General features: G+C 36.2%; 3 protein-coding genes across 4 annotated transcripts; 2 read left to right on the forward strand and 1 right to left on the reverse strand.

Annotated features, from left to right (window-relative positions):
* Positions 1–3,207: 3,207 nt before the first annotated feature.
* LOC111370387 (probable calcium-binding protein CML36) lies at positions 3,208–4,269 on the forward strand. The gene has a single exon (XM_022992069.1). The coding sequence runs from the start codon at positions 3,457–3,459 to the stop codon at positions 4,063–4,065; it is 609 nt and encodes a 202-aa protein (XP_022847837.1). The 5' UTR covers positions 3,208–3,456; the 3' UTR covers positions 4,066–4,269.
* Positions 4,270–8,042: 3,773 nt separating this feature from the next.
* LOC111370392 (L-2-hydroxyglutarate dehydrogenase, mitochondrial) lies at positions 8,043–12,339 on the reverse strand. Of its 2 annotated transcripts, none has more exons than XM_022992086.1 (5): positions 11,885–12,339; positions 10,220–10,429; positions 9,666–10,099; positions 8,569–8,728; positions 8,043–8,363 (listed from the first exon to the last, which is right to left on the reverse strand). In XM_022992086.1, exons 1-5 carry the CDS (start codon positions 12,161–12,163, stop codon positions 8,244–8,246), a joined length of 1,203 nt encoding a protein of 400 aa, XP_022847854.1. In that variant the 5' UTR covers positions 12,164–12,339; the 3' UTR covers positions 8,043–8,243. The 2 variants fall into 2 exon arrangements, with proteins under 2 accessions (XP_022847854.1, XP_022847846.1); XM_022992078.1 differs by having other exon boundaries at positions 10,220–10,501; positions 11,885–12,328.
* Positions 12,340–21,190: 8,851 nt separating this feature from the next.
* Positions 21,191–23,767, forward strand: LOC111370404 (nuclear intron maturase 3, mitochondrial). Its single transcript, XM_022992096.1, has one exon. It carries the CDS (start codon positions 21,248–21,250, stop codon positions 23,591–23,593), a length of 2,346 nt encoding a protein of 781 aa, XP_022847864.1. The 5' UTR covers positions 21,191–21,247; the 3' UTR covers positions 23,594–23,767.
* The last annotated feature ends 933 nt before the right edge of the window (positions 23,768–24,700 follow it).

The raw sequence follows: 24,700 nt of genomic DNA on the forward strand, positions 1-24,700 counted from the left end.
CACTAGCGGGGCTTCTATTTATGAGATAACTAGCAGTTTTTGTAGCTTCTCCCCAAAATAACTTGGGAAGACCAGAACCTAATAACATGCATCTAACTCTCTCAAGAATAGTTCGGTTCATTCTTTCAGCCAAGCCATTTTGTTGTGGGGTATGTGTCACTGTTCTGTGTCTTAAAATGCCATGCACTTTGCACAATTCATCAAATTCATAATTGCAAAACTCAAGCCCATTATCAGTCCTCAACACTTTAATCTTTTTATTTGTTTGATTTTCAATCAAGATTTTCCATTCTTTAAAAGCATTAAAAGTGTCAGACTTATGTTTAAGTAGAAAGAGCCAGTTTTTCCTAGAAAAGTCATCTATGATTAAAAGGAAAAATCTGAAACCAGTATGTGTGGGCACAGAAGCTGGTCCCCAAAGACCAGCATGCAAATATTCAAGAATAGACACAGATTTATGCATCCCAGGCAGAAATGGTAATTTATTTTGCTTCCCTAGTATGCAATGATCACAAAAACTGAGTTTCTCAATTATATCTTTACCAAAAGCACCTTGTTTTTTCAAAATCTGAAGTCCTTTATCACTTATATGACACAACCTTTTGTGCCATAATTGTGACATATCATTGGGAGCAGAAATTGCTGCTGATGTAGAGTCAAAAAAGTTTTGAGTGTGTAAAATGTAAAGTCCATGTCTCTTGGGGGCTTCTGCAATTAATTGAGAGCCCCTCAAGATCTTAATGTATCCCTTGTTAATCACAATATTGTAGTTCAGGTCATCTAGGACACCTAAAGATATCAAATTTCTTTGTAGGTCAGGAACATACCTGGTCTTTTCTAAGATCAACTCATTATTACCTTCTAACTTTAGGGTAATAGATCCTATTCCTTTTACCTGACAAGTCATGTGATTACCCATTAACACTTGACCTCCATTTACATTTTCAAACTCACTAAACCACTCTCTTTCAGGACACATATGAAAAGTGCAACCTGAGTCAAGGATCCACTCCTGACTGGGTGAACTATGTGTCGCAACATAGACTTCATCTATATTGTACTCATTTTTATAAGCCAAGGCAGCACCTCCATCATTATTGGACTTATTTTTCAAATCATTAAGTCTCTTATAACAATCTTTGATAAAATGACCTTCACCTAGGCAATAAAAACATTTTTTTACCCTTGGTCTTATTTTTCATTTTATCTTTAAAGTTTATTTTCTTCTTGTGTCCTGATTTTTTATTAAAGTTGGTCATCTTTGTATTTGAGTTAGGTTTGGATTTAACCATCAAATTTTCACCCCTAATGAATTCTCTTTTTTCAGATTTTAACTCTAAATCTTTATTTCTTAATGCATTTATTATCACATCAGTAGTTAGAGTCTCCCTCCCATATTCAATAGCATTTTTAACATCCTTGTACTTATCAATTATTGAATTTAACAAAACCACAGCCAACTGATCTTTTGAGAGTTTCTCATCACAGTCGGCTAGGTCACGGGATAATCTGTTAAACCTATCAATGTTTGCATCAAGATCAAGAGATGGATCCAATTTGAAACCAAAAAATTGTTTTAGAAGATACACTTTATTAGGCATGGTTTTATTCAAATAGGTATCTTCCAATTTTTTCCACAACTTAACAGCAGTTTTTGTCTCACCAATTTCTCTCAAAACATTGTCAGACAAATGCAAGAATATAGAACTCCATGCAGTTTCGTCAAGTTCTGTTTTCTTAATTTCTTCCATATCATTAGGCCATGACTCATCAATAGCTTTAGCACATTTTTGTTGAAATAAAAGGGCTCTCATTTTCTGGCGCCAGAGACTAAAGTCTCCTTTACCATTAAAAATTTCCAATTCAACTTTAGTTGACATTATCAAAACTCAATTTGAAAAAAAAAATTAAATTCAGGCAGATTACTTGCAACTTAGCTAATATATATGTATAACTTGCAAGAAGTCAAATATCATACGCAGTAGATAAAATTGGAATGTGCAGTATTCAAGTTATATATATTTCTAATCATTCAGTAAGTAAACTCAACATATTAATTCACTTCAGAATAAGCAGCTTACTTAAAGATAGCACATATAAGATCACATATACCTAAATTACAGTGTGCTATGTACAGTGTAAGAGATATATGTAAGAGTTACATGGGAAATCTAGATCAATGACTGAAGTCAAGGCAACCCTAAGATTCCAGACAACTCTAGGGGTTTCTGGACATAGGTATTGCCGAGAGAAGTCACAAATCTAGAGTTTAAGGCTTGGTTACAAAAAATCTCACAGTACAGGCTGATGAATATATGTAACTCGAATGATATGGAACGAACTCACCAAAGAAACCTTGTTAGGGTTTCACGAAAATAACAAATTCATTAGAACCAGTGCAAGAATCCTTGAATCTACCAACATCGACGCCAAGAACTACCGTCAACTTGCTCTGATACCACTGTTACGGCAAGTTCAAATTATTAGCCCACTTCAATCAACAAAAATAATAAACTACAGTAAAGGGAATGAAAGAAAAAACGCAGAAAACACAAGAAAGAACACAGTATTTTCGCCCTAAGGCAAGAGGTTCGGAATCGGAGTCCCTAATCCCCTTTTGAGCTTCCACCACCGGAAGAAACCACTATAATAATCGGAATCAATAAAGGTACAGTTCACAGTTCATGGCACTTAGACGAAATCACACCAAGATTTCGTATACAACAAACCCACAGAATGTACATCGAACATCCACTCAAGGATTGAACCATATAAACCACTCAAGATCTACAATAGGCTGTAACAAAATCGATCTACAAAGGGCTTTTGATTAAGTGCTTAAAATGAAACGAAGAAGCAGTGAACTCGAGAGAACAGAGGGCTGCAGAGAGAGAAGAGAGAGGCTGAGTAAAAATGAAATCCATCAGCCGTCCAAACCCTAGAAGCCAGTACAAATAGAAGCAACTAGAAGGTCGGTCATCCACGGTGAGGAGAGTGACACTTGGCAAGATCAGGAGCGTCTGTTCTTATTAATAAAAACGGGTTTTAAACAAAACACGTTTTTATCACAATCCGATCAGCCCATTTAGCCAAGTTCAAGTGACAAGTGATCCAATCCACAAGCCCATAAGTATTAATCCAGCCCAATCATCATTGTGCCACTATATAATTTTTCTCTACAAACACAATCAATTTTTTCATTAAATCACGTACCAATGCATATTGTGTCATTTTCTGGCACACAAATATTATTCAATTCGTCACGCGTGGCTGTCAAATTTCGCTTGGAGAGTTGGATATTCACATACCTGACAAATCAAACCAATATAAACCTGCCTCTAAATTTTCTGAGGAAACTTCGTGGAAGCTCACTCATGGCTTCTGCACTCTCCACCCATATATATCTCTCATTTCTTCTTCTTCATTTCACCCTCAAACGCTTATCTCATTTTCACCATGAAACTCATCAAAAATCTTCCCAAAAAGCTCTTGATGAGAAAGAAATCTCGCTCCATTCCTGGATTCGAATCTGACCCTGCTTCCTTCAGTTCCTCGGATGATTCTCAAACAGGGTTCAGAAACCCTACAAACGGGTCAGCCACGCCCACAAGCGTTCTACCTGCCGATGAATGGTCGGACTTCGAGTTGAAACGAGCGTTTGAATTAATAGATAGGGACGGTGACGGGAAGATAAAGAAGGAGGAGCTGGAGGCGTTATTGATCCGGGTCGGAGCCCAGCCACCGAGTCAGGAGGAGCTGAGACTGATGTTGAGCGAGATGGATGTAGACAGTGATGGGTGTATTAGTATGGAAGAGTTTTACGATATCGGCTCGGCTTTTGGGCCTCCGGCTTGCGACGACGAGCTTAAGGAAACGTTCGACTTCTTCGACTCCGATCGTGACGGAAAGATAACCGCGGAGGAGCTTTATAACGTATTTAGAACAATTGGTGACGGACGTTGCACGTTAGATGACTGCCAGCGAATGATAAAAGGTGTTGATAAGAATAGAGATGGGTTTGTCTGCTTCGAGGACTTCACTCGTATGATGGAGCCTCAACGATAATTTTTTTTTTTTTTTTTAATCCATTGAGGTGAATCAATTCAGGATTGGTCCATCTCACTTAAGTTGTTTGAATCTACCTCATATAAATCAGACATTTGTGATGTTGAATATCATTTGGGCTTGGGCATATCATAATTCGGATCATAATTTCTTGTATTTAATTAAATTTGTAATTTAACGATCATAATGTTGTCAATTTAAATACTAGCGTTGTTCAATAGAATTATAAACCTTGGTTCTAAATGAGAAAAGATATTTGTATCTTGACAATCTCTGCAATAACTTTACCACTTCTAGATACGTGTATTTTAATTGGAACCCAATTTATCGAAATTTCAATTATGTTCAAAAATAAATAAATAAATAAATTGAGGAATCGAAATTGAGAAGTGAGGCCCGCTTGGGTTCTAGACGATTCTTGAACTGTAAACGGTAGGTGCTTGATTTTGAGTCCATTTTTTTTCATTTTTATTAATTTTAATTTTTTACAATTTCAATTACCCCAATCCAATTACTTGGTCCAACAATTACGGCCCGTTTGATAGCCTCTTTTTTCCCCATGAAACTTGTAAATAAAATTTCATTTTCCGTGCTTTTGAGTGTTTAAATTGCCAAATTTTCCAAGTAGTTTGTTTTCTAGCTTTGTCCTTACGTAATCGGCTTTTCCTTGATTTTGAGGAATTCACTTTCTCATGGGATTGGTGGAAATTGATTTTCCACGCAACTTTTGTTTTCATTTTTTTTTTTTTTTGTAATGGAAATAAATTTTAGAAAAAATTGTAAAAATGGATATCCCTTAAATTGACAATTTTCATTAAAAAAAATAAAGTCAAACGAACACCAAAAGACACTTTTATTTCAATATTTTTCAAGTGAAAACATTATTAATTAACAATTTTCAGTAAAACAATTTCTAAGCAATTCATTTATCTGGAATTCGTTTTCTTTCCATCCAAATTCTATTGTTGCAATCAAAAGGACCATTAGAAAGCTTGCAAGGCCTAGAAAAAAGTGTTAAAATTCTTGTATTAAATAAGTAAGAAATTATTGATGGTGAAAATTATACTTACACATGTTTTTTAACTTTCCAATTTAAAATTAATTTAATTTTTTTTTAAATGGTCCTGCTATTTCCATCAACGCTTTTTATAAGTACATCCACTTTTAAAAATAAAATTTTATTATATTTTAAATCCTATATAAATTTATTTAAATACGCATAAGTAATAATGAGTAGCCTGGGTAATAGATGTATATATAGCCAATACATATACATACACACGCAACCACAAAGTTCGAAAATTTGGAGAGAAAAAGAGGCTTCTTGGGTTGAATTATATTAATATGTAAATTACAGCTATAAACAAATGCAGCTCCCTGTCCCCTTCCTTTCTCTAATAAACATACACACATTGGCGAAGTTCTGTTTCTTTACAGCTTCCATGCTCTTCCTTCTTATGCAAAGTTCTCGGATATACATCTAATGAAAGAAACAGTGTGAAATAAGCGATAAGCGTAAACTACTGTGAAAACTAATACATTATTATATGTCTAATGAAAGAAACAGTGTTTGCTGAACCTGAAGAGTACGACAAATTTATATGCCTCTAGCATCATTCCAATAATAGGTCATCCAATGATGACAAAGAAGAAGCCAGCACCAAATGAAATCGTACCCTAAAATAAACATTACAATTCCCGATGGATGACTTGAGTCCAATGGTTAATGTCACGCCTGAGAAGAAGATGATCTCTTTCAACACAATGACACAATGTTAAACAGCCAACAAGGAATCAACGATAAATTTAGTAATATAAAGGTTGAACTTACATTTCCCATAGCCAATAGTCCCGTGTCAAAGAAGAAAATGACCCCCAAGAATTAAAAAAAACTCCAAACCCGTTAGTCCCAGTTCAATTTTGAAGGACATCATTTTTGCCTATTCAGATTCGAACACACTTTATTAAAGTTTAAACTGAAACTTGAAGACGAATGAATTCCTTCACCGCTTGACACGAAGAACAATGTTCGTGGATGCAAATAGTATTTTTTTTTTCACGTGGATATATAGTATTTAAATGGATTTAATAAGGGAAAGATTGGAAATGATATAGATGCAAATAGTATTTTTCTTATATTTTTATATTTTATTAAGGATGAGTTTAGAGTGTAATGTACTTATAGAAAGCATGGATGGAAATAACGGTATCCAAAAAAAAAATCAGTTGATAATTTAATTTTTTAATTTCGATGATAATATTAAGTCCCCGTTTGGCCCTCATTCTCTTTCTCATTCTTTTTCTCTCTCTTATTTTCAACCACGCAATCTTCTATAAAATAATATTATACACAAATAAAAAAAATTCATTCTTTTTCAACCATACATCTTTCAAAAAAATATTATTTCAATCATTAAAATTTGAAAAGAATGGGAGCCAAATGGGGCTAAGTTGAATTAAGGGAAAATTGCAGTCAAAGTACCAAATCTTTCGTTTATTAGCAGACTTTGCCCAAACCTTTCATTTGTGCCACCGTAGGTATCAAACCTTTACAAAATTTGCAGTTCAAGTCCAGATTAACAGTTTCTGTCAGTTTGACAAAAAAAAAACCGTCAGTTGACCTCAAAAATTAAAAATCTAATAATATTGATCAAGTAAGGCAAGGGTAAAAATGTAACTTTATAATTTTAATATAAAAAAATAAAAATTATTTTAAAAGGAAAATAAAAGAGCCCATCTCCTTCTTCTATCTTCCCCAATCCCCTTACCCTAAAAATCTGGAAAAAAAATCAGATTATAGTGATGCAAACCATTACCTGGGCAAGGATCTGTTCCGCAGGAAGAAAAGCATTTGCCTAAACTTGCTTACAACTTTCTTGTGATATCCTACAAATCTATCAAGTTTCCACAATATTTCATTGTGTAGAATTTCAATATTAAACTCAATCTCATCTCCTTCTTGTGATATCCTACAAATCTATTTATTGTGTATAATATTGTGACTTTAATATATTTAATTGATAAAATATTTTTAAATATCTATTTTAATTTATAGAATTTAATTATGACGTGATTTTTGAAATTTTAAAACATGTTTGTTAAGTTTGAAATTGTATCTTCTAACGACCATAAATGTGTATTGCTCTCTTGTATTATTCTATTTTTGTTAAATATTGAAAAGATAATTTATATTGTTTGTTCACACTCTCTTTTTAATGTTATGGGTAGAATCGTACGTGAAGTGATACCGAATGGTTGGTTATACTCTAATCAATCCACTCGATGATCAAATCATGTAGGCTTTCTAGATTATTCTCATTCATTATTTCAAGATCTACATCTTTTCGATTAGTCACACGTTGCCCTATTTCATGCATGACACTTCTTGTTGTCTATTTGGCATGTGCAACGCGTCTATGCGTTTTTAGTGAATGCATGTCAATTGAAGCGCTAGTGACAAAATCTTGTGGTCCACAACATACTGTGCATGATTGAGGAAATTGGTCAATACCATCCAAAAAAGAACAAAAAATGTGTTCATATTGGGATTGCTTTAAGATATTTATAAATTGCCAATCATAATTTTTCGCGTTAGTTTTAATGTTCAAATTGTCTAATCAAAATCGCATTAGCTTGCATTATAATCGTTTCTTAATCAACTTGTTTGACCGATCGCCATTTGATCAATTTGGATACTTCTTTGCCTCAATCGAAATTAATGAGCATCCCCCCTAAAAATTGGTCGGGTTTGATTTAAAAAACTACAAGATTAAGCCCTTGTTTGAGCCCTTTTTTTTTTTTGGAAGAATGTACTTTTGAATAGTGTATTGATAGAAAATATAAGATTAAAAAATAAAGAAACGTTTTTTATTTACTTGTAGTATTATTTTATTAAAAATGTGTGGTTAAAATAACGTTAAAACACTGTTGAAAAAAATATTTTTTCAAAAGAATGGAGCTCAAACAAGGGCTGAATATCGTTAGAACGTGATAAGAACCCGTCATTTCATCTCACATAAAAGAAAAAGTTGGGAATCAAATCTTACATCAAATACACATTCAAGATCATATTATATCTTGGAAAAAAAATTACAATACTAGTCCTCAACAAGTTCTCCGAGTAGCAAGTTGATCTCCAATCTTTGACGGCAGTGCTGATTCTAATGAAAAGAAATTATTCAATTTTCAGAGTTCAATCTGGCAGCAACATGCTCAGCAATTGCCATGCTTGAAGTTAAACCGGGCGATTCAATCCCGAATAGGTTTACGAGGCCAGGTACACCATGAATGTCCTCTCCCTACAAAATAAAAAGGCTTCAGTCAGTTTTGAGGTCGAATTCTCACGAGCCAGAAAGCACATGAACAAAAGTAGACGGATAAATATATTAAGATTTTTCTGCAAAACGAAAAATAATCTCTGTATTAGAACAGGGAGACTAGTTTATAATACCGGTGAGCTCTCGCTCTATTGGGTGAGTTAACCATTAGAATCCCTGAACTCACCTGTATTATGAAATCACAAGGCACTTGATTGGGACCTGAAACTTTGGGTCGGATTCCAGCATAACCCGGCTCGAGGGATCCATCCTTTAAACCGGGATAGTATCTTCTTATCTCCGGGTAGAATAGTTTTGCTCGTTCACCAGGCACAGAATAGTCGAACCTTTAACAAGATAAGTGCAAAACATTAGTCACTTGCTCTTTTAAAAACAAACCTTTTCTGCTGCAGAAACAAAATACCTGTTGCATGACATTTTAGCACAATTACAAAAATAAGCTCAGACAGCTCTCAGTTGTAAATAATCCAATTTCAATTTATAATGGTTGATCCTGGGTAAGGGTTTTCTCAACGAGTTTGCATGAGAAAAAGATTGAGTAAGATGAATATTCACGAGCAAGTACAAGTTTGCAATCATATATGTCACACGCATATAGACTTGAATAGAAATTCAAGATTTTAGGACGCTCCACACTAGTAATTTGTGCAAAGCACGGCTAACCTTAAAATTTTTACTGATAACTAAATATGTTCTAAGTTATATTACTTTATTTAGGTCCAATTGAAATAAGTACGTTAACTATTTGGAAGTAACTCGTGTTCTTTCCAATCTCTAAGCATTTCATCGCTCCACTAGAAATTCCCTTTTCCCCTACTGTACTCCAGCTTGGTAGTTTCCACCACTTGTCTAGTGTTGAGCCTTGGGATTTGACAGCAGATTTAAAAAGTTACCTACCGTCATTATAGGTAAAAAATTCTCACAAGAAAAAGTAACTTATCCAAACATGCTTGGAAGCAAAAATTTACATTAAATTAAGTTTCACTTTTAAGCTTAGGCAAGCAAGTATAAATTATTTCTAAGTAGAATCCATAAAATGGTCTCGAGGAGGCTAATTGCATACGCATTCATCTGCACAGAATTTATATTACAGTTTTGTCTTTTCCGGGCCTCCATCTGCAGTACTTGGGGGATCCAATTACTCTACATTATTAATTTGCACAGAGAAACAAAACCATTGAAGGGAAAAAAACGAAATTCTGTCTTTATAACTTCTTCCGAACAAACAGAACACTCTAATAATGGTCTTTAGAGAAAGCTTACATGTTCAGGAAGCTTGAAAAATCATCTATGCCATTTATCCATTCAACATCGGGACCAAATTTTACTTGGCCATTTAAATCCAGTGTGACGTGCACTCCAAGGCCGCCATCCTCAGGTATAGGATAAATTAAATGCTGGAAAGGAGTTTTACTGTTTGATAAAACGAAATAGCAACCCCGGGCAAAGTAGGGCGTAGGAATAACTTCAACATCTAGGCCATTGAACCGTTTAGAAAGAGCTGGGGCACCCAAGCCTGCAGAGTTTACAAGTAGTCTCGGAATAAGAATTACATCTGGTTGCAGGAGAGATCGTCCATCATGGTTTTTAATAGCTTTGCTTTCAGAAATGTGAAGCTGGATACCATCTTTATCACAGTGACCACCAATAACAGTAGTATTGTAAGAGAAAGTCGTACCGTGACTTTCAGCCTCCCCCTAAACCCATATTGGGGTGATATCCCTATCAATATACATATATAATTCTAAAATGGCAGATCAGAAAGATAATCCCCTCACATTCTATTTAAAGTGATATAGAATCATGAAAAACCATACCATCATTGATAGCATGAGCGAATGTGTGTCAACTATTCCAGAAGCAGGTGATAATAAAGCTTTCAGACATTGCAATTCCGGTTCCATTCTCGTGGCTTCATGACCCTCCATGAGCTTCAGACCTTCCACCCCATTTTCTATTCCTCGAGTCATCAATGTATTCAATTTAGGAACTTCTGAAGGTCCAGTAGCAACTATGAGCTTGCCAATCTGTTTATGAGGAATATCATGTTGTTTGCAATACTTGTAAAGTAACTGTCTTCCTCTAACACACATAACTGCCTACAATAGAATATTTGCAATCCAAGTTAATGACAGGATTTATTTTTGTTACGTACAGCAGCATTTAAATTGACATTGTGTAATCGTAAACATTTTCCATGTACTGATATGTAGTCTATTACTATGCCTTGTACCACACTGACCTAATTTCACCTTATTGTTGTCCAAAGCTACATCTTGATAGATTGCATATTCTCTAAACCTTATTTCATATGGGCAAAGACATCTGAAAGAAGTTCTTATGTGTTAAGACAACTGGATGATGTACTTAGGTATTGATTATGTTCAGAAACTTAAAAGCGTTTTTTCAAAGAAAAACAATTTGTGTAAAGTTGCTTGTCACCAAATTTCAGCTAGAATAAGAGCAGGTCGTGCAAGTCTTTCAATGTCCGACAATGTTGAAGTGCCTGCTTCCCGATCAGGTAACACAAAATTATTTACGTGTTCAAAAACATTTTCGTTCCCATGAGAAATCAAGTCCTAGTTACATTTTATCATGAGAAATATTGTGGCAAAACAGAAAATTTGTAATAAATTATTTTCTCTTCCTATGAGGTGTGGACACATGACAAAATAATCATTAGATCAGGTGGTAAACAAATCCTTTCAACAAACACGTTCTTTTAGCCGATTTAGAATATACACTTGTTTTCAGACAATCACTTTGAACAACTATAGATAGACCCTGCAGAAATTTTCATTGATTCAAAATAAGTTTGCACCTTCTAGAGTTGCATAGTAGACCTTAAAACATTAAATCTAAATATGATACTCTTTGACATAAACTAGGCTGTTCTTCAAAAACTTCAATGGTATCAATGACTACCGCTTGTTGTAATTCAAGTTCATTCTTTTCAGAAAAAAATCGGAAAATCTTCTCAGATAGCTGTAATCCAATAATTTTTTGGGCATGATATCACTTCCGAGCCTTCCAAATTCATTTTATCAAGAAAGTTCACATTGCAGTAGTCAATTAATTTATAATTAGCAAGCACTTAGAAGAAAAGACTCTTTCCGCCACACTGTTCTGTTTGGTTAAATTGAATTTATTAAATCTACTGGATTCCCAAATCTTATCCGGAAAAAAATTTTAATAACACAAACTCATGTTTTGCTAAGCTTATAAACTCCACTTACAAGTAAAGAATTAAATTCTAATTATTATTATAAAAAGTCAGAATAAGTAAGTCATAAGTTTCAAGCTTATTCTTAAGCTTAGTCAAATCGCTCCTAAGTGCAGCTCGATAAAGATTAACATTTTATCATTTTTACACAATAAACAACAGAATCCCCAAACTTTCTTCACTTCAAATTCAATCCCAGATTAATCAAAACCATGATTACAATATGAAAAATAGTTTCAAAGAAAGAAAAAACAATAACCTTGAGAGAATTGGGAGGGTAATAGATGCCAGCATGAATGACTTCACTGTTGCGAGAACTGGTGCCTGTCCCAAAAGTAGATGCAGATTCTAACACAATAACTTCCCTACCATGGTTCACTGCAAGCTCTCTGGCTATGGCTATGCCCACCACGCCTGCACCTATCACCACCGCGTCCACTTTCTCCTTTGACACTGATTTGTACTGTTCGTCGGTGAAATACGACGCCGATTTGATAGCATTTCGGGTTGTTGCCAACAGGGTTTTGAATTTCTTCATGTTTTCTTAAGAGATTGGAATTCAATTCTTCCGGCAGTAATACAAGAATTAGGTAGCAATATTTGGCTAAGATTAAAATGACGGAAATGTAAGTACTCATATATTACGGAAAATTACAGTTGGAGTCTCTAATATATTGGAAATGTAGCAAGTAGATCCTCTCTCTGTAATTTCTGGCATTCCAGTCCGTTCTTCATGGCCCTCACAATCCGAGCACGCAATTATCAGCAGGGGTGGACCTATTAAGGGTCCAGTGGGGGCAGTCGCCCCCACTGAAATTTCAAATACCTTCAGAAAAAATTAGCAACAAATATCGGGTATTTGGTTTAGTGGTATATATCTTGCTGTGGTTGCAGGAAGTCTTGGGTTCAATTCTTAGGATGGCTTTTTTATTATTCTTCTTGTTTTTTGTTTTTGGCTCTTTTTCTCTTTTAATTTTTTGTATCAATTCCATCATACCACAAAAATGATTGAATAAAATTGATATAGTTGTATTCAAATTAATTTTTCTGCTCTTGTAAAATCACAAAAGGTTGACAAAAAATAAAACAAAAAGAACATACATAAAATGTTGTCTTTGAAGAAAAACAACTGTGAAAATTTAGGGACATTCCAAAGTGCTTCTCCACCAGGCACCACCAACTTCGTCCGGACTTGAAACATTGAAACAATGCTTTCACAATTTATTTTAGCTCTTTTTTTTGTCTCGCCCCCCCTAAAAAATTATCTTGGGTCCGCCCCTGATTATTAGGGGTGGGTTCTATGACTGGACTCATAGCCTGTCCACTTAGACAACCTATTTGCACTCCGAGCGCCTGGTTCTGTCACTTTCTCTTTCTTCGTATTCTTCGAAAAATTTCTAAAATGATTGACACAAAAAAAAATGAGAAAGTTAGGATTGAACTCTAAAAACCTTTTTCGACTTTTTCAGTTGAATTGAAGAGAAATATCTTAATTTGATAATTTTGCCTGCCAACTTTAAGTCACATACAATTTTATCATCGACGATCTTGATAATGTGAAGATCTAAGTCTTAAGATTAGGACCTATAGCTGCACTTTGTTAAAGGTTCGGAGTCAAAGAAAAATATTCTTAAATGTAGATTTTTTAGGAGGAAATACACGAAAATGGCTCTTCCACTGTAGCAAAATTTGACATTGACCTTTGAACCATTAAATGAATTAAAAAAAAACAAATTAAGTTAAAAAAATTTCACAGTAAAAGGCGATTTTACCCTTCAAACTGTTTGAAAATTTTTGACCGACCGACCGACTCCAGAAATTTGACCGATCAACCATCGGCAACTACATAAACGTCGCAGTCAATGACCATCATCTACACCGGAAATAAAATAACCGGTTAGTTTTCGTCACTTTTCTCCAGTTAATGCAGTTCATGTGCAAGTTTATAACATTTTCCTTACTAATTTCAGTTTAATTAGATCCATGGGCATGAGTAGTTAGATTGTGGGCATGCTGGGAATGTGAAAAATGTGAATTTTTAGCTTTTTTTGGAGCTCAGTCCTCGGGAATGGCTATTTTCGGCCGATTCCCGGCTCCCGGCCAACCGACTAGTAACAGTCTGGGCCGACTGTTAACTGTCCAGACTGTTATATATTTAATTTTAAATATTTTTTATAATTTTTGTAATTAATTAAATTTTTTATTTGATTAAATAGTAATTATGTTATTTATTTATTTAATTTTTATCATTGTCAATATAATATAATAATTGAAATATTGTAAAATTAACAATGTTGATTCTTTTTTTTTTAATGAAATTATCTTTAATTTGTTTTTTCAAATTTATTTAAATAATATGAATGGTCTTTACATTTTAAAAAAAGGTAAAGTAATTATTTATTTAATTTTTATATTTGTCTTTTATATAATTTAATAATTGAAATATTGTAAAATTAACAATGTTGATTCTTTTTTTTTATGAAATAATCTTTAATTTATTTTTTCAAATTTATTTAAATAATATAAATGGACTTTACATTTTTTGAAAATGTAAAGTAATTATTTATTTAATTTTTATATTTATCTTTTATATAATTGAAATATTCTAAAATTAACAATTTTTGTGTTGTTCCTTTTTTTTTAATGAAATAATCTTCAATTTATTTTTTCAAATTTATTTAAATAATATAAATAGTCTTTACATTTTTCGAAAATGTATTTAATTTAAAATTTTTTGTTTGTAAATATATTTTCCAAATAATAATTATTTTATTTAATTATTTAATTTTTATAATTTCCTTTTTTTATATAATTTAATAATTGAATACATAATATTGTTCGAAATTAACAATTTGTTTTGTTCCTTTTATTGTTCTTTTATGAAAATCTTTGATTTTTTTCAATTTATTTAAATAATATTTATATTCTTTAATTTTTTTGACAATACATTTAATTTGATTTGTTGTTTTTTGTAAATATATTTTTCAAACGTAATATTTTTGATTGTATGGTAGTTAGAGTTCGGTTCCCTTGATTTTGTGAAATTATGCTTTCTTTTGTAATCTCTTGTTCAATGCTATAACATTTGAATTTTTGCAGGATGGAGTATCATCTAGATGCAAAGTTGAGACGGATGCCAGGGAAAGCTACTTGAAGTAGTAGTTTTGAGAGTTTTACTACTGTGTTGGAGCTGCTCGATGATCAGCACGGAGATATGCTACGACAGTCCTTCTTGTGGTTACTGTACCAGTTGCGAGAGGTGCAATACTCAGGACAGATCATTGATACACTTCTATGTCGGCTTTTGAGGCCAGTCGACGGCGATTTCCTCCAGTTCGACCTCGGGGGCAAGGTTGTCAGTTTCTCGATGTTTGAGTTTACATAGATCATTGGACTGAGGATTACGGGCAACGATGCAGCCATGGAGAGAAGCAATAGGCTGTACGAGACGTACTTCTAGGGACATGGGTCGGTGCTTCTACCTGACTTGATGGTCGCGATCAGGGGGTGCGACCATATGCTAGATAGATTGAAGCTTAGGCTGGTTTACATTCTCGAGAGTGTGATGAGGTGTCATCACAAGAAGACTGTCATCGACATTTTTCATTTGCAAGTTGTTGACGACATCGATGCGTTCACCAACTATCCATGGGGCCGAAGATGCTACAAAGACACCGTACATGTGTTCACCAGATCGCACTCGAGGCCCAGAGGGTCGATGCATAAATACGATACATATGGATTGCCCTTAGCGGTGTAGGTAAATGTTTAATATAATCAAAGTTAAAGTTTTAGTGTATTATATTGATGCTTAATAAGTGTATGTGTTACAGATTTGGGTGTATGAGACAGTTCCTGTATTGGGAGCCCGCTTTGCGCAGCGAGGGGAGACACGCTGCCCTCGGATGCATCATTGGAGATCATCGCGAGCGGAGGGATGTCCCACTGGGAAGCAGTTATCGGCCCTCATCAACGATCCTCAGGTAAGTATTATGCATTTGTGATTTATATTATACGTAATTTAAAATTTTGTTTACATGATCGTTAAGTGGTTGAAATGTCAATATGTCAGCTTGAAGTCATACCTAAGTTGACGCCATCGATGGAAGAGGAGGTTCGAGGTCTTGTGCGGGATTTAGACGTTTCGCACACCCCAGACGAGGAAATGTCTGATCCGAGCTTGGACCGAGATTGGGTATGTGAATGAAATATAATTTATTAAATATCGTTGACGTATAAATTTATTGAATAATTTTTCATTTTATTTATGTAGGAAGGCGGTCCAGCTGATCGACGATCACCTCCGCCGAGAGCATCGTTGCCACCATTGGCATCACTTCCGTCGAGAGTATCGTCCCCGCCATTGGCATCACCTCCGTCGAGAGCATCACCGCCACTAGTGGCATCACCTCCACCGGGGCCATCGCCGCCGTCATTGGCATCACCTCCGTCCAGACACCTCCCCCGTGTGTCTCCGAGACACAGTGATGATTTGTATACTCATTTGACTGGATTTATAGTGAAGGAGGTCGGCGCACTACGACGAGATTTGACGGAGAGGGTCGATGATCTGGGACGATAGTTGACAGGGAGGGTCGACAATCTAGCAGGGAGGGTTGACTATCTGACAGGGAGGGTCGACGATATGGGACGAGAGTTGACAGGGAGGGTCGACGATATGGGACGAGAGTTGACAGGGAGGGTTGACGATCTATCCCATGATGTTGGAATACTACAGTCTTCCGTTGCCGAACTTCAGGATACAGTAGAGGGGCTTAGAGGAGATTTAGCCGACAGACGATGGGGTGACAGAGGGGATGGCGGAGATCATGATCGAGAGGGTGGCAGATATGGTGATGGAGAGGGGGGTCACCCACATTTTTAGCGTGATGAGACATTGGAGTCATTGTGATTGTCTATGGAGGGGGTGGCCCCGATGGGAGGGATGGAGGAGGTGGCGACGGACGGGGAGGCCCCGACGGGAAGGACGGAGGTGGTAGCGATAGAGGGGGAGGCCCCGATGGAGGGGCGGAGGAGGTGGCCCCGGAGGTCGAGAGGACGCCCGGCGTGATTGAGGATAAGAGACATGCTGTTGACGAGACGGAGCAGGTGGTCGGCAAGAGGTTGAGAGTGCCGTCACAGTATGTTGTTTCCCCCTTCACGGCTGAAGCCAAGAGAAGGACGTTCATCGATGGGACGTACCCGAACTTATTCAGAGAGGTGGACAATACCAAGTGGAAAGCGTTCGAGACAGAGTGGAGGAGAATTTATCCCCGAGTAAGTATTGTATGATTTTAATAAAGCACTATACGCTAACTTGTCTACGCTTTTTTAACATTTCCCTATTTTTTACTGAGTTAGCCTCACGATAGGTCAAAGGACGGTCTCGGACCCTTGCAAGTGGTTCCACGATATCACCACTGCGGGAACTTGGCTCGCTGACGATGTAAGTGAACTATTCATTTCGTGTTTTTTATGTATATGTGACCTTGTGTTTATTAAATGAATAACTCATACTTTTTTGGTGTTTCCTGCTGCAGCACATCGACTTGGCCATGGACTTGCTGTGAGATCGAGCTCAAAGACATCCAAAATCATTTGATGTCCATAGTCGAGTCATATTAAACACCGAGTTCGTGGGTGCCGTTACCATAGAGTATCAGTCGCTTGAACTTATGGGTAACGAGTACACGGTGCCAGAATATATGCTCGAGTGGGTGATATGATTGTCACCGAGTGTCGGGGGAAAATCATGGGAGGGTTGTACACATTTGTACATTCCAGCATGCATCAATAAACACTATGTTACGCTGGAGATCGTTTTTGCTGACTCGACTATATATGTGTACGACCCAAATCATTCATGTTTGACACAAGGCCGGTTGGAGCAAAACCTGGAGTCCGAGGCTGTAATTGTTCCTATGATGGCCAGACGAGCGGGGATAAATGAAAAGGACAAATTGCGGATCGTTCGGAACACGACGACAGCGCGACAATCCGTAAGGTAAGTGTTTGAACTTTGATGTTTTCATCTTTCAGATTTAGTTTTTATTTACACAGTACTGAACTGATTCATTCTTGTTCAATTGCAGCGGCAACTGCGGCATATTTGCCATTAAGTACGTTGAATTTTTAAGTATAGGACATAAGATTGATGGAATCAACTAGTTGTGGATACAAAACTGGAGAAAGAAGCTAGCATGTGATTTGTTCGAATTTAATGCTGACCCGTAAATTTCATTTATATATATGTAACATTTCAATTGTAAATTTAATTATTTTTGTAATTATGAAATAATTGTAAATTTGTGTTCAATGTATATAACATTCAAATTGGAAATTTAATTATTTTTTGTTATTTTACACGTATGCCGAGTATGGAACTATTTTTTTCATATGAATCATTATAAATACTATTTATCAAGAATAAATATTGAATATGGAAGATTTATAAATAACAGATATTGAACAGTGTAAATTAAAAAGAAATATTATTCATTTCACGTACTGTCTAGTCGTCATTTAGGGGAATCTGACTAGTACAAAATTGTCGAGTATGCCCTATGGCTCTGCACCGGCCACACCTATGCGGTCGAGGAAACTCTCCGGTAGATAGTATTCTAGATGTACTTGGACGTCCAGGACCACGCGGTTCAACTGCTGGTGGTAACAAATTATGAAATGGGAGAATGTGCTCGGAAACTTCCCACTCAGCTTCATTCGGCAGAGGAAATATAGTCTCGGCATATGCTGTTCTCCAAGACTCGGTCGTATAATACAAAGAGCATAACGTTCTCGCAGCAAAGCCTCGATACATGGCCACCGCAACTGCATGCTCACATGGAAAACTCTCCAACTGAAATCTCGTACAAGTGCATGTGTTATCAGTCAAGTCCACCATATATGCCGTATTACGTGCACATTACACGGAGAGGCGAAACTTATCTAGTGCTTCCACATTCAATTTCTTCGCAACCTCTGCCGCCTTAAACAGTTTCTCCTCTTGAGTTGGGGCCAACACGCTAGTGCAACTCTGTGATGCCGCACGTCGGTCATGAAACCACTGTTGTAGCTTGTTACGAATGTTCTCAATCATTGCTAGAATTGGTAACTCTCGATCCTTCTTAAACAATGCATTGAGAGACTTCGCGTTATTCGACGTTATCATGTTATATCGACGTCCTGGAAAGTATGACCGCGCCCAATGTTCGATCCCCATCTTCGTCAGATACTCCAACGCCGGTAATGATTTACTTCCTATCTCGAGCATGAACTTATTACACTCTTCAGCACTGTAAGTTTCTGCTGCTCTCCTAAACAATGAAACGATGCCCGTGTCCCGATACCTAATATTCAAATTACCTTGTATATGGTACATGCAACACCCGTGATGTGCCCCGAGAAAAACTTCAGCGATACCGTTTATTATAGACTGTCCTCGATAGGTTACAAAGGCAAGGTCTTCGACTTCCCCGATTACTTCCCTCAATTTAGAAAAGAACCAACACATGGACAGATCATTCTCACTGTCGATTATGCCGAATGCAATAGGGTAAATTTGGATGTTGGCATCTTGACATGTAGCAATAATTAATTTACCTTGATATTTAGCTTTCAGAGTTGTACCATCAACTAGAATTACGGGTCGCACTGCATTTCGAAAACCCCGAATACATTGTCCGAGAGCCATGAAGAAATACTTAAAAAAATTATCGCCCTCCGTCTCAATAAAAAATGCAGTGCCAAGATGTCCCCATGTTATGGCAATACCTAGTCAATTTAGCATAGCTCTCTTCAGCCGATCCCATTAAATCCTCCAACACACATTCTTTGGCCTTCCACACTTTTCTGATAGCTCATGACCACTCCGTACTCTCGACGGACGTCGTTAATGATGTCCAAAGGTCTGTAGATCGTCCGTGGATGCTGATACTTATGCATTATCTGTCGACCAATAAACCATGCTCGAGCTTGTTTGTGATCGTTTCGAAGAATTCTCACTTCGCAAGTATGTTCCCATGAATACTTGCGAATTACGAAGCACTCATTCGTGTCCATCTTAGTTGCTCTCAAGCGCCAATTGCAACTGTTTTCGACGCAAGCAACTGTCAACAATGACTTGTTTGATTTCTTTATCTTGAACTCAAAGTTATATTTTAAGGCCAGCCGGTGCACAGTTTCCTGCAAATCTTTCTTGATTTCAAACAGTTGCTCGACCTGCAAGTCCTCATCGTCGGGAGCCACACGGGAAGAATTGGAGGACGGTCCACTTGTTCCAACCTGTGAGCTCCCACCCGGCTTGTGTCTCTGTCGGGATAAAGCAATCAAATTCTCATTTGTAAACTCGTTTATATTCTCATTGTCTTCAACTGTCGACGAAATTCTGTGCGTAACAACAACATCACGATCAGAAGCAACTGTCTCAGGAATACTCACATCATCCGCAGGAACTATCTCCACTGTCTCCCAAAAACCTCGATCATTGTTATCCGCCCTATCTGAATCTTCGCGTTCACCTTTGATAACATCCTTCGTAATTAAAGTCACACCAAAAACAGTCTGAGTCCGATACATTTTATTCAATTCTAATAGATAATTCAATTCAGCATCATTAGAACGAATACCGGTGGCATCGGAATGGATAAATCCCCATAACCGTTGAATACATATCTCAATTGCATATCGTATTGAGATTGATCGACATTCAGCTTATTTTACAAATCGTGGTACATTTCTAAGTATGGTGTACTCTCTGTTACGGGAATTGCAATACAACCACGTATGTCACTCGTCCATCTCCATTCCCACCGATTATTTTCATTCAATTCAAAATCACCGAAATAACACACGGGGATTATCATATCTGCATGAGGAAATGATTTTAATCAACTTCATTTAGTAATTATAAGAAAAATGCCAACAAAAATCAGTGTAGAGTCGGTTAATTGGCTGTTTACAGCCAAGCAGTCTGACTGTTTCTGACTGTTTGTTAAGCCAAAACACCCAGTTTGACTGTCTTTGCGCAGGAGAATACAGTTCTAAAATTATACATCTGTTCAATTTTTTTTGATAGGTAAGATCTGTTAAAAAAAATTTATGCTAACTACTATGTCAACATAAAATTTCTCTATTTAAACGTATACTAATTTACTAAAAACGAAATTAAACATGCATAAATGTACTTATCGATTTGAAGTAATTGATATGAAAAAAATTTCCGGCTTCAACGTTCCAAAGTTTTTCTAGATTTTGAGGTTCAAGCAAATAAAAAGATGAGAGTTTTTCCTGTGTTTGAAGCTCGTTTTGAAGTTTTTATAAGTGGGAAAGTGTTTGATTTTCAATTATTAACTAAAAGGGTAGTATAATCCTTTCAACAATATATTGTTTTGTAATTGTACAAAACATTTGAGGACATCTTTGTCTTTTACCATACAAAAGGTCAATGTCATAATATTCATGATTTTGGAAGTTAAAGTAGAATTTAGGTCCTTTGACTGGGTCAAACTTAAAAGTACCCCATTTTTTAGCCACACAAGGTCTAAACCCATGTTGGAAGAATCGGTAGTCTCTTAAACCCCACCACCGCCTCCGCCTCCGTTCCGCGCCTCCGCCTCAATTTTCAATGCTCTTGAGACTCTTCCAGCAGCCCAGAGTTATCACTACCGTCAGCCACCATCTTTTCACCAAAACTCGGCTTCCATCTCCTCCTAAACTTCGCCATTGTTCCACTGTCCTAAACCCTGCGACAGAAATTCAACCCCTAACGACATCAGCCCTCAAATCCATAGTCCTCTCCCACTACCACCATAAAAAATTTCACAACCTCCTTCAAAACGTCATCGCTTCACCCTCCTTCCTCCTTACCGCGTGTCACAGCTTAAAAAATCGTGCAAACTCGGTCACCACCACCCCGAACTCGCCCGATTCACTGCCACTCAGTCATGACTCAGTGTCCACCAACTTCATCTCCCTCCAAGAACTGTCCTTTCAGCTCTGTGAAAATCGGTTTGAAGTCAACTCATGTTGTGTTCCGATTTTTGCACCGACCCACAGAGGTAAACCTCTTGTACTACCCAATTTGAAGCTTAAAGTTGTAATTGAAGCTATTAGGATTGTACTTGAAGTTATTTATGATGATAGATTTGTTACTTTTTCTTACGGTGGGCGCGTAAACATGGGCCGGCACACTGCATTTAGGTATTTAAAGAACTCTGTAGAAAATCCCAGTTGGTGGTTTAGTGTTAAATTTGATAGTGAACTGTTTGATACTAGGCATGTCGATAAGCTGTGTTTGATGCTGGAAGAGAAAATTGAAGACAATGCATTGATTAGTTTGATCAAAAGGTTGTTTGAATCGGAGGCGGTGAAAATTGAATTGGGTGGGAGTTATTTAGGCAGGGGATTTCCTCAAGAATGCAGATTGAGTTCGATTTTGATTAATATATATTTGAATGGGTTTGATAAGAAAATTCAAGAACTAAGGCTTAAAACGAGCAAAGAGAATCCTAAAGTAGAGGAGAATGAGCTTGTTTGCAGGGCGTCTGTTTCGGGTAGTGTCTTTTATAAGCCGTTAAAGATATATGCAGTTAGGTATTTGGATGAAATATTGATTATTACGTCTGGAACGAAGATGTTTACGATGAATTTGAAAAGTAATGTTGTCAAGTATTTGGAAAGGGAAATGGAGTTGAGGGTGGATAGAGTGCAAACAGTTATTCATAGTGCGGTTTCTGAGAAAATTGATTTTTTGGGGATGGAGCTTCAGGCCGTTACGCCATCAGTTCTTGATCCGCCTATGTCAGAGAAGGCGATCAGGGCACGGAAAAAGTATCTCAGACAGAAAGAAGTAAGACTTTCAGAGTTGAGAAATGCTAGAGAAAGAAATCGAAGAAAGTTGGGTGAGAAGCTATTCAGTCACGTGTTTAAGAAGTTGAAACGAAGTAATGGGTTCAAATGTGACTTCGAGATTGAGAATCAAGTGAAACAAATATTTAGCAATTGGGCTGACGAAGTAGTTCAAGACTTTTTGAGATCTGTGGACGAGCAATGGGAATGGCATCGGAAGTTGTCCGCAGGAGATTTTCTCTCTTTGGAAAGGATTAGAGATCAATTGCCTCAGGAACTTGTGGATTCTTACGACAATTTTCAAAAGCAAGTCGACAAGTATTTGAAACCCATGAAAGCAAAGAAAGCATTGGAGGAAGAAAAGAGAAGAATAGAAGAAGAGGAGGAACAAAGCTACTCTAAAAGAACAGTTGAGGATTTGACGAAACTGTGCATAAAAGTCGATGCACCTATAGAACTTATCCGTAAGGCAGTCAAGATGGTTGGATTTACCAATAATATGGGTCGTCCAAGGCCAATTAGTTTCCTTATGGCTCTTGAAGATGTTGATATCATCAAGTGGTATGCTGGCGTTGCAAGAAGATGGCTCGATTACTTTTGCTGTTGTCATAACTTTAAGAAAGTTAAAACTATAGTGAGTTATCATCTTAGATTTTCTTGTATATTGACTTTAGCAGAAAAGCATGAATCCACCAAGCACGAGACGATTAGACATTTCACAAAGGATTTAAAAGTTTCGGGTGTTGATGGAGTTGAAGAGGTGCACTTTCCCACAGAACGGCAAGTCAAGATGGTGGGAGATGGAAATCTTTCAGATCCAAAGCCTGTAGACGGGGCTCTGACAATGGTTCTGATCCAATTAGCCTCTGATGAACCCTCTTATCGCTGCATTGCTCATTTCTGTGACCGTATGGACACTACTGTTTACCGGATTCGGTTTCTACAGAACCATTTGAATTTGAACTCGAGGGGTGAAAATAATTGGGTTCAAGGAATGTCCTCAATGCAGAACAATTTACATAGGAAGTGTGTTCCTATTTGTTCTGACCATATAAGTGAGTTATACATGGGCAGATTAACACTTCAAGACATCGATTGCACTGCTTTTGTGGACGTTGATTAAGAGCTTGTTTCGTTTTTATTACACTGAGGTTCAAAAATTAGTTGCTTCTTTTGTTATTGGGATCAAACTCAATCCTTCATTCTTGTGTACGCTACTCTCAGTCTTCCTGGATTGGTTAGTGTCAAAATCGAATTTATGATGTATAATCGATTCTGTACATGAGTTATATTGCAATGTAAATTTTGTGTAATTTTCTTTTACAAATATTTCGATTGTTAGCATTAGGTGGAACTTTTCTTTTTATCGAAAGAGCCTTAAAATTTGCTAAATAGAGATTACAAGAAAGACAAACACCCTGTCGTTCTTGAAAAAGGAGAGTTTTTTATAAGTGGATATAAGTAGGGGGAAGATTGATTAAACTGTGAAAAGTTTTCAATAAGTAGGCCTAAAAATTCTTATCATGAACAAGACATTTTGGGAAATACAATGAAATAACGTTTAGAAAAGGGCCACTTTTTCAAAATGACCTTTGGTCAATTTACAAACAAAAAATGCCCTCCATTTAGATATTACATAATAAGACACTATATTATAGAAATCCTCTATTTTAGTCCTTAAATTTAAATATTGGTTGAAATTTGATAGTTTTTATTTGGTCCCCATTAAATTATATTATATTTTTCTCTCCTATTTTCAACCATACAATCTTTCATAAAATAATATTACACGTAAATCGAAAAAAAATTTCTCTTTTTCAACCACTCATTTTTCAAAAAAAATACTATTCTACCCATTTTTATTACCAAGAAATGGGAGCCAAACAGGGGCTTGATTTATTTGATTAATACTTTTAATTTGATTTATTTGATTTGTTAGCTTTAAGTAGCCCCCTATTGGTATCAGAGGCATAGAGATCATGAAAAAACATATAAAAAATAGATTGCTTGAAGAAGTAAAAATCTTTAGATTTAGTTTAACACTTAGATTTTATATAAGTTTAATAAATAACAGATTAACTATTAGAAAATTAAAAGAATATTTAGATTTTACATATTTAATATAATAATTGATTATAATACACAAATACTTACATCTTGATAAAAGCATAGAGATCATAGAAATTAAAATAAGAAAAATAGATAATTTTTAGCGTTTAGAAAAAGAAAG

The sequence above is a fragment of the Olea europaea genome, chromosome 2 (genome assembly GCF_002742605.1).
Source record: "Olea europaea var. sylvestris chromosome 2, O_europaea_v1, whole genome shotgun sequence".
Classification (NCBI taxonomy): Eukaryota; Viridiplantae; Streptophyta; class Magnoliopsida; order Lamiales; family Oleaceae; genus Olea; species Olea europaea.